Source organism: Myxocyprinus asiaticus, chromosome 38 (genome assembly GCF_019703515.2).
Source record: "Myxocyprinus asiaticus isolate MX2 ecotype Aquarium Trade chromosome 38, UBuf_Myxa_2, whole genome shotgun sequence".
Classification (NCBI taxonomy): domain Eukaryota; kingdom Metazoa; phylum Chordata; class Actinopteri; order Cypriniformes; family Catostomidae; genus Myxocyprinus; species Myxocyprinus asiaticus.
In genome coordinates, this window is record NC_059381.1 from 25344761 (window position 1) to 25359858 (window position 15098).

The 15098-nt window shown below is 38.9% G+C and overlaps 1 protein-coding gene across 2 annotated transcripts; it reads right to left on the reverse strand.

The window, feature by feature from the left end:
* Nucleotides 1-361: 361 nt before the first annotated feature.
* Nucleotides 362-10769, reverse strand: LOC127428861 (dual specificity protein kinase CLK4-like). Of its 2 annotated transcripts, XM_051677501.1 has the most exons (13): nt 10632-10769; nt 9717-9874; nt 7609-7828; nt 7013-7103; nt 6651-6717; nt 6450-6566; nt 2850-3016; nt 2583-2677; nt 2368-2497; nt 1494-1576; nt 1331-1410; nt 1093-1183; nt 362-684 (listed from the first exon to the last, which is right to left on the reverse strand). In XM_051677501.1, exons 2-13 carry the CDS (start codon nt 9872-9874, stop codon nt 535-537), a joined length of 1449 nt encoding a protein of 482 aa, XP_051533461.1. In that variant the 5' UTR covers nt 10632-10769; the 3' UTR covers nt 362-534. The 2 variants fall into 2 exon arrangements, with proteins under 2 accessions (XP_051533461.1, XP_051533462.1); XM_051677502.1 differs by lacking the exons at nt 7013-7103; nt 9717-9874; nt 10632-10769 and having other exon boundaries at nt 7609-7757.
* Nucleotides 10770-15098: the final 4329 nt, after the last annotated feature.

Genomic DNA, 15098 nt, shown 5'->3' on the forward strand with positions numbered 1-15098 from the left:
AAACCTCCAAAAATTGTCCCCCATTCACTTCCATTGTAAGTGCCTCACTGTAGCTTATTTATTTTTTATTTTTTTAAAGGAGGGACAAGTCTAAATAATTTTGTGTTTTAACCAACATTGCCACAAATGCTGTCGATTGATCTTAACCTCTATTGAACCCGAAATATTCCTTTAATAAGAAAAGTCCTGTGATGCCATCTGCAGGACAGAGGTTATATTATCGGTCAGTTTTTTGTTTACACAAGATAAATGACAAAGTAAAACCATACACTAAAAAGTTATCTTCACTAAGGCCATTTTACTTTATCAATAAAATAACAGATCATAAAATACAATTTTATAAATAAAGACAGAAACAGTGTGTATTCAAAGAATTCAAGTTTAATATAACAAAAGTACACAGGAATTTGGCCGTTTATTTCAACAGACAATAAATATGGACAGAGGTAATGAAGCAGGCGTTCTTAAAGCAGACTGATACAGTCAGCAGCAGGTCTCCCTGGGAGTAGTAATGTTTCAGTGTCCCCTTCCATGTCAATTTCTTCTCTCTTTTCTTAACTGGTTAAAGAAAGGATGTCCGATGGCTTGTTCCAGAGTAATCCGTTTCGATGAATCATACTCCATCATCTTTTGAAGTAGGTCAAACAGCAGCTCGTGCTCCGGGGTTTTAGAGGACATATATTGCTGAGCAAGGAGCAGAGAGTCAATTAAGGTAATCCAAACAATAATATGACTCATTTTCAAATTCAGTACAAATAGTTCCTATCAAAGGGCATCAACAGATTTCCAGAAGAAAAAAATTCAGAAGACTTATAATTTATGGATTGCAAACACAGAGTGATTGAAGAAGAAAAATTCAAAAGATCACTGGAATTTATTAAGAGAAAAACAACCATTAATTGAGAGAAAAACTTGCTGCCGGGTGTTTTGCACTTTTGCATAAAAAAAGTACAAGAATTCAAAAACAACTCTCAGAGGCAAAAGACATCATACAAACTGGTTTCCAGGACTAAAACAAATTTGACAACAAATGTTTGTTTTTTGTTGTTGTTTTTTTTTTTTTAAAGTAGAGCAGTATACAGTGATCCTTACCTTCAGAGGTTTACAGTGTTTTCTCACATATCTCCCAGCCGAGCTGAGTTCATCCCAGTCCAGTTTATCATGATGCACATAGCGTTGCTTCCTAACAATGAACCACAGTCAACAATCAGTCTCTCACCCTCTTAATAATAGATCGCTTAGCCTTCATCCAAAAATATCATCTTTATTTGCATAATAAAGAAGATTAATTTAAAAATGAGCAACTCCTCATCTTTTTAAGCAACTGCACCTGCTTTTCTGGAGTAAGTGAGTAGGTATGGGGCCTAAAACCCGCTCCATCATGGCAAGATGTTCCTTACTGTCATGAGTCTGAAAAGAGAAAGAATTTTCAGTAAGTATGCTTAAGACATTTGGTAGAATGTGAATGTATGTTACTAAGGGAAACATCCTACCTGAAACAATGTTAACCCTAGATAGAACTCAATAAGAATACAACCCAAACTCCACACGTCACATGAATGGTTCCAGCCTAGTTCTGCCAATAGAGCATTGTGCGATGTTAAAGGTGCACTCAGTAATTCTAATCCAATACACTTTTTTTGTAAAATTCTGCAAATATCTCCTCACAGTCTGCTAGCTGTCCTTTCTGTAGGTGGGCTGGAAAAAAAAGCTAGTATTTGTACACAGCCCTGGCTCTGTAAATGGGACAAAAAACAAAGTGGATCAGACCGATCCACACAACACTACTCCAGCCAATCAGCAACAGGGGGTGGTTCTTGCGCGTGTACAGGATGAGGGGTGGGAGCAGAGTGAGAGGGAAATTCATTAGAAGAGCAACAGCAAATCTGGCTGATGCAAACTCCAAGGATGACAAATGGCTGAGAAACAGACCAAGAGAAAAAGGTCAGACGAATATAAACTAAAAAATAAGGATTATTTTAAGTCGAGGGCTAGGAGCCGCATCAACATCTCGATAGGTGGGTAACATAAATTTTGCTATGTTTCACAGAACCCATATACGCTGTTGTTGTGATGTTAGATTTAGTAGCAGGAGAGTTGTGAGTGTCTGGAGCTGGTGTGCATAAAACAGTCTCCCGTGCATGAATTTGGGGGCAGAGCTTCCAAAGGAGCACAGAAGGGAGGGGTGTGTTTGTTTTGGCAGTTGAGTTTGAATATCAACAGTGCTTCTCAGGAATCGCTGAGTGCACCTTTAATCAGCAATACATTACCACATTTCAGTGCATTCACAAACAGCATGAAAATATTGTGTTTACAGTCTTGTTAATATTCTCAAACTTTAGAAATTTTAGAGAGTAAGCAGCTTACCTAAAATAACTTCGGGAGCTCTGTAGTGGCGAGTTGACACCACAGAGGTGTGATGCTCGTGGTCATATGTAGCATTCCCAAAGTCTACTACTTTGACATCCAACCTCTTCAAGGTCCTCTCATCTCGTTTCTGTAACATCATAGTAGTTACAATAATTACTGCAAAAACAATGTAATTATTCAGACATGTGATGTTTCATGATCTCATTACTCACCATCTTGGAGTTATATTCCATGTCATAGGTGGAGTCCACAAAGAGAATATTTTCAGGCTTAAGGTCAGTGTGCGTCATCTTATTTTCATGCAGAACTAACGGAAAAGAACTATGATTTATCACTTGAGCTTATTATGCATTTTATAATCATTATTTAATTATGATTTATTTTTAAGCTGGGTTAGTGCCTAATGCCCATTTGAGAGGTAGTGTTTCTATAACAGCAATTTCTTTTAGTATTTTAACAGTTTACACGTCTATACTCACAGCACACAGCCCTAAAGATCTGATCTGCCATACATCTGATCTGGTCCACTGAGAAGGGCATGAATCCATTCTCCTTAAGAAAGTCATATGTGCTCAGTCCCAGCAGCTCAAACACTATGCAGATGTGGCCATGGTGATCAAACCAGTCCAGCATCCGAACACAGGCACTGAAAAAAAAAAAAAAAAGGCATATACTGTAGGTAACTGATTATTAGTCAAAGAGTGTTTAACTATTTCTAAATTCCACTAGGGAAGGGATGATATGGTTATCTCACAATTCGGTTCGATATACAATATGAGGTTTATGATTCAATATAATCTCGGTTCAATATTATAAAAGTATGACAGAAAATTAATTTTTTGCGCAAAATGCACATAATAATTTCCTATCAAAATTAAGTTCTTTAATACACAATATAAATGCTAAAAAAATATATAACAATTCCGCCAACTCATTTAAGAAAAGATCACAAACAAATAAACCTTCAAAAATATTGGGCTACATTCAGGCTGATCAGGTGCAGAACAAGGAATAGAACTGAACCTGTCTTGAATAAATATGTTAAAGTGTATATTCACTTTTTAACAATTTGTTTGTCATCATTATTATAATCACATTTTAACTTTTAAAAAATATAAAAATTCTAGATTATATCAATTAATATTATATCATGATAATATTAGGGCTGTCAAATGATTAAAATATTTAATCGTGATTAATCGCAATATCTTTATATACATGAGTGGACAAAATATGCTTCCAGATGTTTTTTTCAGTCATCCACACAAAGCCTACCCCACCAACAGAGTTGAACAACAGAAAATTAACACAGCACAACTCAATTCAATTGATGTTCAAAATATGGTAGTTGTAAGTGTATTATGACAGGATTTATTAGCTTCTTTTTATGGAGTTTTGACAGACATAATCTTTCCAGGAGCACAGTGGAATTAAATAGCTCTGGTCATGTGACTATTTGCACTCTACATGTGACTCCTGCAAAAAAGTCTGCACTGTCATTTACAATTGACAACTCTGTGCAAAATACATCAAAAACTCATTTTAGACCCCGATCACATTTGTAACTGGTGGGATTAAATGGGTTAATGACAGTGTAGATTACCTGCAGGGTTTCAGCAATGTCTCCAACTTCTGCATTGGCTAGTGCACTATCAAACAGAGACACTGCGACAGAACTTTGGAGACAGCAGCAGGGATTCCGCTAGCCGGTAATCAGTACCGCCGCTCCCTATACGCATATTACGCAGTCTGCATAGGGCACAAACTACCTAGGGGGGGACCAGAAACTCCACCGGCTGCCTTTACTGGCGTGTTATATGTTATTCAAGGACCCGGTAGCAGTCGCGGAACACAGACGATTGCCTCGCACTCATACCACGCCTCGCAGTGCAAGGCAGGTGTTCAAATGGCAGCTGTCTCGCCGCTGCAATCAAGTTACAAATTTCCGAGCTCTATCTGTGCTTTGCGGGCATGTTCGTTCTGCTGTGCAAAATTGATAAAATGCTTGGCACAGGCATCAGCATAATGTCTCCCACCATCTGTTTTCCCAATGGTCAATGCATGTGGCATTAGCGGCACTTGTGCGAATTGACTCGCATCTCATGAACTACGGTTTACTCAAAGGGTAATATTATGCATTCACGGCATTAAAAAAATCGTTACATTAAACAAATTTTGCGTTAACGCGTCATGACAGCACTGATAATAATGATATAAGCTGTCACTATTTGAAATAATGTGTACAATTTACAAGTAATAACATTGAGTTTACATTCATTTGTATTACAAGTGCTAAAAAGGTTCCTGTCACTTTAAGAGATCAACGAGCATCTCACAGACTCCCACACTATGTTCCGGTTTATTAAAGAGAGAGAAGACTCTCAGCATCTGTACTATGTGAGATTAAGAATAATTTTCATTTTTACCATTTTATCTGACTGTAAAGAACACAAAGATTATTACAATTCAAATTATTCAGTGAAAGTGGAATTCGGGATTCTCATCTTTGATGGACATACATTACACGAAAGAAATGTTCCGTTTTAATCTCAAGAACTTTTCAATAAAAACAAGTTGATTTTCCAGGTATTCTAGTACTTAAATTTCTAAAAGCTAAATGCAAGCACTTTAAGCACTACAAGGACCTTGTGTAAACCCTGTAAACAGTATATTAAAAAGCAAAGTAGTGGTAAAATCAAGGGACGGAGAGATTATGATGTTTGACAGGTCATTTCATTTATGATCACATGGACAGAAAACAATGCTGCAAATTTCGAAATATAAAATTTTTAACTCATCATGGTTCGTAATTTTTTTGGTTCGCGATATATCTATATATCGTCCCATCCCTAAATTCCACTGCACATTATAACAAATATGTAAGGAATAAATGACAATGGACCGCTGAATTATTGAAAAATAATGCACACCCCTAGGTGGAATACGGCCACAACGCGCAGCGGATTTTCCATTAATTCAATGGGCTATGGTCAATTAGTCCACTTATACCACACCTTAAGACATCGTTCAGTGTTTTATATCTAGACATTTTCTGGTTTTCATCCCTAAAATGCTCGTGAGAAAAAATATCTTCTGCCAGTGGTTTACTGTCTAGCTTTGATACAGCCCAAGCCTCAGTTGCTAGTACGAAAATGTCATTTTAGAACTAGCAACGGAGGAATGCGCTGCTTTTAAGCATTGGAGTAACAAGGTAGCGTGCGTGTGTGTATGTGTGTGAGTGAGAGAAAGAGAGAAACTGAGAGAGATTGTGTGTGGAATTACTGGTGTTTGATGCGGCTCTCGTCAGCAATAACATCGCTTCAAATTGCCATGATGTACGTTTAAGTGTGCTTCTCAGCAGCAGCAGCGAGTGTCCTCATTCTTGTATCTAACTTTTCCATTGCTAAACAACAGTTTACAACCATGCGCTGACTTTGCTCCGGAGTATGTGTGTGTGTCCGTGTGTAAGAGTTTGCATGAGAGCGAAAGGTGGGGGAGGGGGAGTGCGAAGGTGCTTTCCACTATGGGAGGCTGATTTGGGTGAAATATATTGAAACACTTATAATACAGAAACTGTTGTATTGATCAAGTTTCGGGGGTGCGGCTCTGTTTGTTGGTCATGACTCGAGTCTCTATATATGTGTGTGTGTGTGTGTGCGCGCGTGCGTGTTTATGTCTATCAGTGTGTGTGAGACTAGAGCGAAAGAGAGAGAGGGAGCGCAAGGGTGATTTTCAACTGAAATTTAAATAAATGTAGGATATTATAGACATTGTTTGTCATTCTTATCCGATGTACTTGTCTTTGTTTTAATTGGTTATTTTGCCATTGTAGCCTGTACAGCTCTTTGAACTAACTGAAATAATTTGCCGAAGTGATATAGAACTGTTATGTAGTCAAGACCTGGAATTACTTCATAACCATGCGTTATGAAGTAATTGCACACCTTAGAATGCAAAAAACAATTGCACACCTTAGAACGTCTGTCAACCAATCAGAATCAAGTATTCAACAGACCCTTGGTATGGCAAATAAACTTAGGAACACAAAAGCATTTTCTAGCCTTAAGTCAGATACTCACAATCTCTTATCGCCATCAAGCGAGTTTATCCGCTCGAGCACATCTACTTCTGACATGGCTGCCTCCCGATAGCGCTCAATATTTTTGATGATCTTCAGGGCCACTCTTGCACCACCTCTGCAAATAAAGCATATTCACAGGTTAAAAGGTGTATGAACTCACAACAGAGACAAATAATTCACTGACTTACTGAATGCTTACTTTGAATGGTCGAGGCACTCCACCACTTTTCCAAAGGCTCCTTCACCTAGGGTGCCTACAATCTCATCTATAAACAGGACAAAAAAGCAGTCATAAGTACAGCTTCATGGCATGGATGCAACATATAAAAGCAAATTTATAGTACTACTGGGGACTCAGAACTTTGACAAGTTCATTGAATTTATATCATAATCATTGAGAATTAAAGTCTCAATTTAAGTTTCACACATGACAGTTAAATTCATAGTGGTTAAATTTAGAAGTTTTCAAAAGTCCCCATTTTACCCCCAAGTGTAACCTGAATTCTCCCACTAATAGACACATAACAGACAGTTTTAGAGAGAAAGGTATGTGTTCTATACATCTTGCTCTTAGCATGTCTCCATTGTGATAGACCAGGTGACCCTCCTCATCATCCTCAATACTCTTGATTCTTTTCCTGCGATGAGTTCTCTGGAGGAGGGGGAAGGGACGTTCATTGGCACCAGCATCACCATCAAACACCAGAATCAGGACCGCACACGCCATTCATTCATTCAGCGAGGGGGGTTGATGAAGGGAAGGGAGTGATTTGGACCCGTTCAAAACCCCACGCCAGGCCACAGCAGCAGCAAATTCAAATTCATCGCCAAGCAACGGCACAGGGCCACCATAGTGTGTGTTACAGAAGAAAGACATGGCAACACATTTTCAGACAAGAAACAATGAAGTGCACTAAAGAACAGCTAAGTCACGACCCTCAATTTGTGCAGCAAATGAGTGAAGTTCAAGTGAATGACTCCTCGACCACGCAACTGTAGACTTACAGCAGATGGTTTCTATGATAAATACATTACTGTAACACTTTCTACATTCATGACAGAGGAGATTAACTTTTTTAGAAAGACAGCAAACATAAATGTAGTGGCATTGACAAAATACATTGTTTCAAGCAGGAATAGAATGAGAAATTGTTTACCGAGTCTGAGCAGGGACTGCGGTGGCGTGATCGCTGGTGTTCTCTACTGCTGCGCCGACTCCGCCCACTGCGTGCGGACGACTTGCTGTAGTGGTACCCGTTTTTCTCTCTCTCAGTCTCACTGACCTGCTCCGCCTGTCCCACACAATCACCATGTTCTGGACTGGCCTCACTGGCCCTGCGCTCACGGAACTCCAGCCTCTTTGTGCTTATGTGACACCTGTCAATTAAACAGATCAGATACTAAGAAAGACACCCCTCCACATAAAATGACAATGGGGATGTGTCCAAGGTCTTCGATAGCAAAAATAAAAGGTCCTTCTCACTTTGGTGCAATTTATTGACCCTTTCACCAGGGGAATGCTGTATCATGATCTGCTGGGTGCTGAAAATAATCAAGTGTCTTCTCGAAAGGGAGGAGTCAACGAGCAAGGCTATACTTAGAAACAAGCTCTGAGAGAGAGGTTATGAGTGAAGGCGATGCTTTAACCTGTCAGTGTTGCAGCAGTAAATCAGTTAGGAGGATGCCTGAGCTGATGGCATGGCGGAATCCAGTGTCTGATTTAAACAACTTGCATTCCAAATCACAGAACATTCTGCCGCTATGCTATAGGTTGACAACTACATAATAGCAACTGATAAACCTCTTGATTTATATTATGAACCTTTACAGGCTATAAGATCTGTTATTCAAAGAATATCTGATGCATTCTTCAGGGTGTGCTTTAAGAAAAAAATGTCCCTGTAGTAATGAGATTGCATATTTACAAGGTCTCAGCTTTTGTTTAAAAATGCTACGTGAAAAGATGCGCGGGCTGACTGTCTCAGAAGCGGAGGCAACTGACATTTGTCCTCTGCCACCCGGATTGAGGTGAGCAACTGCGTCACCACAAGGACCTAGAGAGCATTGGGTATTGGGCATGCCAAATTGGGGAGAAAATAGTTTATCGGTAAACTAGGGATGCACCGATACCACTTTTTCTCTTCCGATCCGATATCGGAAATCGGTTGTTTTTTTGCATAATCTGTTTAGAATATCTTTACATTATTGTGTGGAACTAATTGGGAGTACTCTTTAATATGTAAAGAAACACAAACCTCTATCTACACATTATTTCAATATTAATGTATAGCTTATTAAGAAACATTTATTATTAACTAGTATACTGGAAAATGTAGCAGCAAAATTAACAGTAATTCCAGTCTTCAAGTCTTCAGTAGAAAAGAAACCAGTGTTTTATTTATGCCCTTTTTTTCTTCTTCTTCCACCCAAAATCTGGACTTAAAGGATTCAGATCTCTTTTTTTGTTCAATTTAGTTGTAATACATCAGTCCACTTTTTATTCACACAGTTATTTTTTGGAACCCATTCAAATTGTAAACAAATACTAATGATGACAATAATAATAATAATAATAATAAATTGTTATTAATATTATTGACTTAATTGTAATTTTAAATACAACAGTAATATATTTAAATCACGCACTTTTTAAACCTTCATGCTTTTATTTTGACATTCTAAACTCTCCAGGAATCCTGTATGTGTCTGTTTGTAGGCAAATTCACAGTAGTTTAATTCGCTTCTTATACAAATTCTGGTAAAATGCACCTCCGGTGCCGTTCTAAATGCATATTATAAGCGAATCGATACCTACTGAAGTTCAGCACTATTTTACATTGAGTGAAAAGTTTTCGTTCATATTATACATTTTAAAAAACGATCTGCTGATTAATCGGCTATCAGCCTGTTTTCCCACCTTAGTTATCAGTATCGGCAAACCCCACTATCAGTCAACCTCTCCTCACAACATAAATTTTGGTACTAGTCCCACTGACATTCTCAATGTCAGAATAATTTTACATCAGCAAGATTCACTGAATTCTTGGCACTGATTCGGACTGAGTCAGGCCCAATTACAGCATCTGTCATCCTGACAGTTTGTCACTGAATCCAAGAACATGCTACAGTACATCTTGTAAGAAACAAAGTTGACACAGCACTAATTCAACCACAAATCTAACAAACAAGCTGCATTCAAACAGACAGAAAAAAAGAGAAAATTTCACACATCTTTAAAGTGAATAAATACTCTTGATTAATTTACCTCTCGTAAGTTTTGCAGTGATGATGCCGCCCAGGCTGCCTCTCTATTTCCCCGCTCTTGGAGCTGCGCCTCGGTCTCTTGTGCACCTCCACTCTCTCCTCCCAGCTATACTCCGTAATCCAGTCACCCGGCGAGCGCATCCGCTTAGATCGCCGCATCTGACCACACCAGAATAGAAAAAAGATCCAAGTTATAAAAAAGACGACACGGAAACAGTATCCAAGAACATTCCCTACACCCGCCGAGTTGTATAATTCAATACAGCCGAAGAGATGCCAGCTCACTGCTCCAACTCACAACAGTGTTACGGTTGTTTTGACTTGTTAGAACCGAGTTGGACTATTTACCATGCAGTAAACACGTGTTAACGGATATTGCATAGTTTATTTACAGGATATTTAACAATTAGGTTTAGTTACCTCTATATTAAGGTTTGGCCTAATCCTCATCCTGGAAGTTTGAACGCAATGTTCCTCAATCAATGTGATGTGATGTACTGATAAGATCAGGAGAACATGTGATTTCTTTAAACTCTCATAAGTAGCGAGAGTTTGTTTACATTCGCTGTTTAAATGGAATTACTGGAATAATGGTTACCTGGTAACAAAGAGCTGGCGAGTTAGCTACCGCCCTTCTGTCTCACATATAAACAAACCCACTCATCTCAGCTGAGTCATATTGCCAAACGACTGTCCAATTTTATAATTACATACAGAATTGTAACGTGACGAAAAGATGCAAACAGTCGGGTAATATACGCTCTTTTCATAAGTGTTTTTCTTGGTCGGTTAGTGGGTTAGCTTCCACACAAACACGCACTATATGTCACCCACAGCAGTTCAATACTGCCTCGAGCTAATTAAAACTTGTAAAAGAAAGTTTTATCTTACATATTTAAACTTATAATACACTCACCTTTCACCCTTAAAAAAAACCTTGAAATTAGACGCTGTACTTTTCAGTGGATAACTTAACTCCGCAACTGTTTATGACTTCCGCTCTACACTCGTCGCTCTTTTCCGGTTACGGGGATCTATGGCTGGGTCTAGCGAGGGTAACACTCCTTTAGCCTAAGTCTCGCGAGAGTCTCATTCGGTATGACTAAGGTTAGATTTAGAGTTAGAGTTAGATTTAGTGACAGGGTTAAGGTTGGGTTTACGGGTATGTGTAGGGTTTTTGTAGGACTCCAAATAAACACAATAAACACAGTAGGCTCGTTTGAGACGAGCATGTTCTGCGCTGAACCGATCACCGGTGATCACCGCCAGGTGCTTGCCGGTTAGAAATCTGTCCGACTTGTTGCGATACCATGAGGTTGTATTTCAAAAGATGTCGCGGGACAGCGAGGTGGCCGCAGTTGCTTTTTCCGAGCTTTGCATGATGGGAAATTACTTGCTGACGACACAGCTTAATGATCATTGTTTTAAACAACTGTGATGTTTTGTTATTTTCTAAAATGTTAGATTTTTTTTTCTTTGTCTCTAGTATCATGTTTTATGTGTATAAATTATATGTGAATATTCCCAACACTCTGACAGTGTGATCTTTGTATGGGATATGTGATTTTTATTATATTTCTGAAATATGTATAATAAGTGTCTTTATTAAACTAAAAAATGGATGGAAAGCCATGTCTTATTTGGCGAAATGAAATAACAAGTACATTGAGTGTCTTTTTCAGATTTTTATTTTCAATATAAAGCAACAGAATTTAAATAACTTTATCAGCAACAGCGCATGAACGTGAATCCCGCGATCTGCCTTTGAACTCGAAGGTGTCTGATCCACTACGAGAAGTGAGAATTGTCCGACATGACAGCTCTTATTTCACTCTTCCTCTGACTGCAGCCATCTATTCTCGTCTACTTTCAAGGCGAGGCGTTTGGCATCTCAAACGAGCTTAGTGTATTAACGTCGCTTACAGCTCTCACGAGACGTTAGGTAGCCGGGCGGTTACCTTCTAGACACGACCGGGATCTGTGGGTGAACACTCAAAAAAACACAAATCTTGTGTTGGTAAAGATTATTTTTTATGCCGTTTTAACTTTTTTGTTATTAACATTTTTATTGATTCCATCCACAAAAACCAATAAACACAACATAAAATACGGAATCAGTTATTTAAATTAAAATTGTGTGCCCAACACGTCCCACATAAATCTTTGAATCTTCAAACAAAATTCCTGTATGAGTCCACGGACGCCATCTGAGAAGCAGATGTGTGAGACACGAGGTCTGCGAACTTTGCTAGTTTTTAAATTATTTTCATGTTATAATCTGGTCAGATACGATACACCCAGTTACATACTTGCTCTTTGAGGTAAACATGGCAAAGAAGTCAAAATCCTCAGACTCTGGAGACATTAAAAGACACTTACGTGTTCAAGCTGAGGCCTCTGACGGGCCTGCGGACCGGGGACTCGATTTGGATGGCACGTCGGTAGATGAAATTCAGCATCAACTGTCCAACATCTCGATGATGCTGACGAAGTTTGTTGCTGACTTGGAGGATTTCACTGTAATATGTCGATCTATTACTGCGATGGAAACAAAATTCTCTGAGTTGGTTACAAGAGTGACAGAAGTTGAAAGACGTATCGATTATCTTGAGTCATCTGAAAGGGAATTATCTGCTAATCCGCCCGCGTCCAAAACAGATTTGGAATTAATTTAGGAAAAACTGGAATATTTCGAAAATATGAGCCGAAGGAATAACATACAAATTGTTGGAATTCCTGAGCATGAAGAGGGCAGAGATATGGTGAAATTCCTGGACAAGCTCTTCCAGAGTCTGCTCGACATAACAGGTCATAAACTGGAAATCGAGCGAGCTCACAGAGTCCAGGCTCGTGGTTCTGCTGAGGGAGACAGGCCCCGATCTATTCTGGCCAATCATCCGATAAAGATCTCATGCTGCGCCAGGTGAGGAGCAAAGGAAAGCTTTCTTGGAGGAATCACAATGTTTTCTTGTTCCTGGACTTTGCGAATTCGACAAGAGAGAAACGCGATCAGTTCAAGGAATGTAAGAAACTCTTACACCAACAGAAGATCACTTTTGCACTGATGTTCCTGGCCAAACTGAGAATAGAAACGAAGAATGGTCGCAAAGTATTTACATGTCCAAAACAGGCACTTTCCTTCATAAATACATTGGAGTAAGCCATTTGATGTTTCTTATATTAGTGGACTGACTTGCGGTTGAGGAACTCTATTATTATTAATTTGAGGAAGCTGGGTGCCATTTTTGTTTATTTATGCGGTGGCTCCGCCTAGTGGCTGGAGTTTGTTTTGTGGCATGACTCAAAGAAACTTTTGCATTGACGGAAGATTGTTTTTTTACACTGAAGTTCCTGGCCAGATCGAGAATGGACACTATGGATGACCACAAAATATCTACATGCTCACATAAAGGACGTCTTTTATAAAGTTGATGGGCTGAGTAAGTTATGGTGTATTTTTCTTTTTTTTTTTTTCTTGTTTTTTTTTTTTTTTCTTGTTTTTTTTGTGCGGTCTCCGAGTTAGTTTGGCTCTTGATCATCCGAGGAACCGGGATGCCGGTTTTGCTTTTCGTGCTGGCTCTGCCTAGCGGCTGGAGCTTGTTCTGTTGAATAACACTCCTTTGGAACAGCTGTGGATATATCTGTTTGTTCTTTGTGCTTATGTCTCCTGTTGGCTGGAGTTTGTTTTTGTGGAGTATTTTTAAGGGACAGTAGAATGATTACGTCATCTGCTGAGCTCATAACAGCCGGCTCACTGAACAATTGTTTGTCTGTCCGAGGAAACTGAACGGCTTTATATCAGCTGGAGTTTGTTTTGCGGAGGATCACACCTTCGAGACGGTTCTGTGAATAAGTCTACTTGTTTTTTCTGTTATTCTGCCTGTTGGCTGGGGTCTGTTTTACAAAGTATTTTCTGTTATGTAATTTTGCCCCACAAAATATGTATAGAAGCTCCGGACTTGAGCAATTCGATGGCAAAGTTTGTTCGGGGGGAAGTTCAGGGTTTGATTGTTGCATTAATGGAGAATGTGGTCTGTGTAATCTTGTTTTTGACACATAATGTTTTTTATTTTATTATATCAATATGTCAGATTTTAATATGAACAAGTTGTCTCTCTCCACATGGAATGTGAATGGGTTGGGACACCCTATAAAAAGAAGGAAGGTTATTTCTTATCTTAAACATAAGAAATATGATCTAGTGTTTCTTCAAGAAACACATCTTTCCTCACAGGAAGCTGAAAAATTTGGGAAGATATGGGGTGGACATGTTTTCTTCAGTGCTGGCTTAAGTAAGAGCAGGGGAGTCATTTCATTAATAAGTAAACATCTACAATTCAATTTTCTCAAACAGATTAAAGATAAATTAGGAAGAGTCATTATTGTTTTATCAGAAATTCAGGGGCAAAGGTTGATTTTGGCTAATATTTACGCACCTAACGCTGATGATCAGGGCTTTTTTATAGATCTTGAAGGGATGTTGCAAGCCGCTGGCACGCCTCATGATATAATGTTGAGAGGAGACTTTAATCTTTTGATGGACTCAGTCCTTGTTCATAGTGAAGCAAAAATGTGTAAGCCCCCTAGAGCAACAGTGACACTTCACAGGATGTGTAAACTCTTCACAGGATGTGTAAAAACCTTGGTCTTGCAGATATTTGGAGACTTTTGAACCCATCTGGTAGAGACTATACATATTTTTCATCAGTCCATAAGATTTATTCTAGAATAGATTTTCTTGTATATCTACGTCCCTCATTTCATCTGTTGTTGATTGCTCAATTGGAAACATCTTAGTCTCAGATTACGCCCTGGTGAGTTTGGAGATGTTGCCACATACGGAGAAAAAGAAATCATATAGTTGGCGCTTTAATGTATCCCTTTTGCCTAATCTTGATTTCCAACAAATGTTAAAGACCAAAATCAGTGTTTATATGGAGACCAACTGGTCCTCAGTATCTTCTGTGGGCGTGGCTTGGGAGGCACTTAAGGCAGTTCTTAGGGGTCGGTTCATACAGTATGCCTCATTCACCAAAAAATCCAAAGCACGAGAACTTGTGGAGTTGGAAGGGAATATTAAAAGTGCTGAGGCAGAGCTGAAGCGCAGAATGTCGTCTGATGGCCTCAGAGAATTGACTGGATTGAAATACAGATATAATGCTATTTTGTCACGGAAAGTGGAGTTTTGGTTATTCAGGGCAAGACAGTCATATTTTGAGTCGGGGGACAAAGTAGGGAAGCTTTTGGCTAGATATATTAAGCAGAGAGAGTCTCTTTCTACCATTCCCTCAGTGAAATCTGCCATTGATATTAATAATGCTTTTAAAGAGTTCTATCTTAATCTATATAGTTCAACGTCTTTGTCTACTGATGAAGATATTAG

What these genes read in the sequence shown, in the direction of transcription:
- LOC127428861 (XM_051677501.1), bottom strand. Translation starts at nt 9,874, where the DNA reads ATGCGGCGATCTAAGCGGATGCGCTCGCCGGGTGACTGGATTACGGAG. An exon ending in AGCTCCCGAAGTTATTTTAG is followed by an intron (nt 1,577 to 2,367) that starts GTAAGCTGCTTA and finishes CTCTATTGGCAG; the next exon opens with AACTAGGCTGGAACCATTCA. An exon ending in TAGGGTTAACATTGTTTCAG is followed by an intron (nt 1,411 to 1,493) that starts GTAGGATGTTTC and finishes TTCTCTTTTCAG; the next exon opens with ACTCATGACAGTAAGGAACA.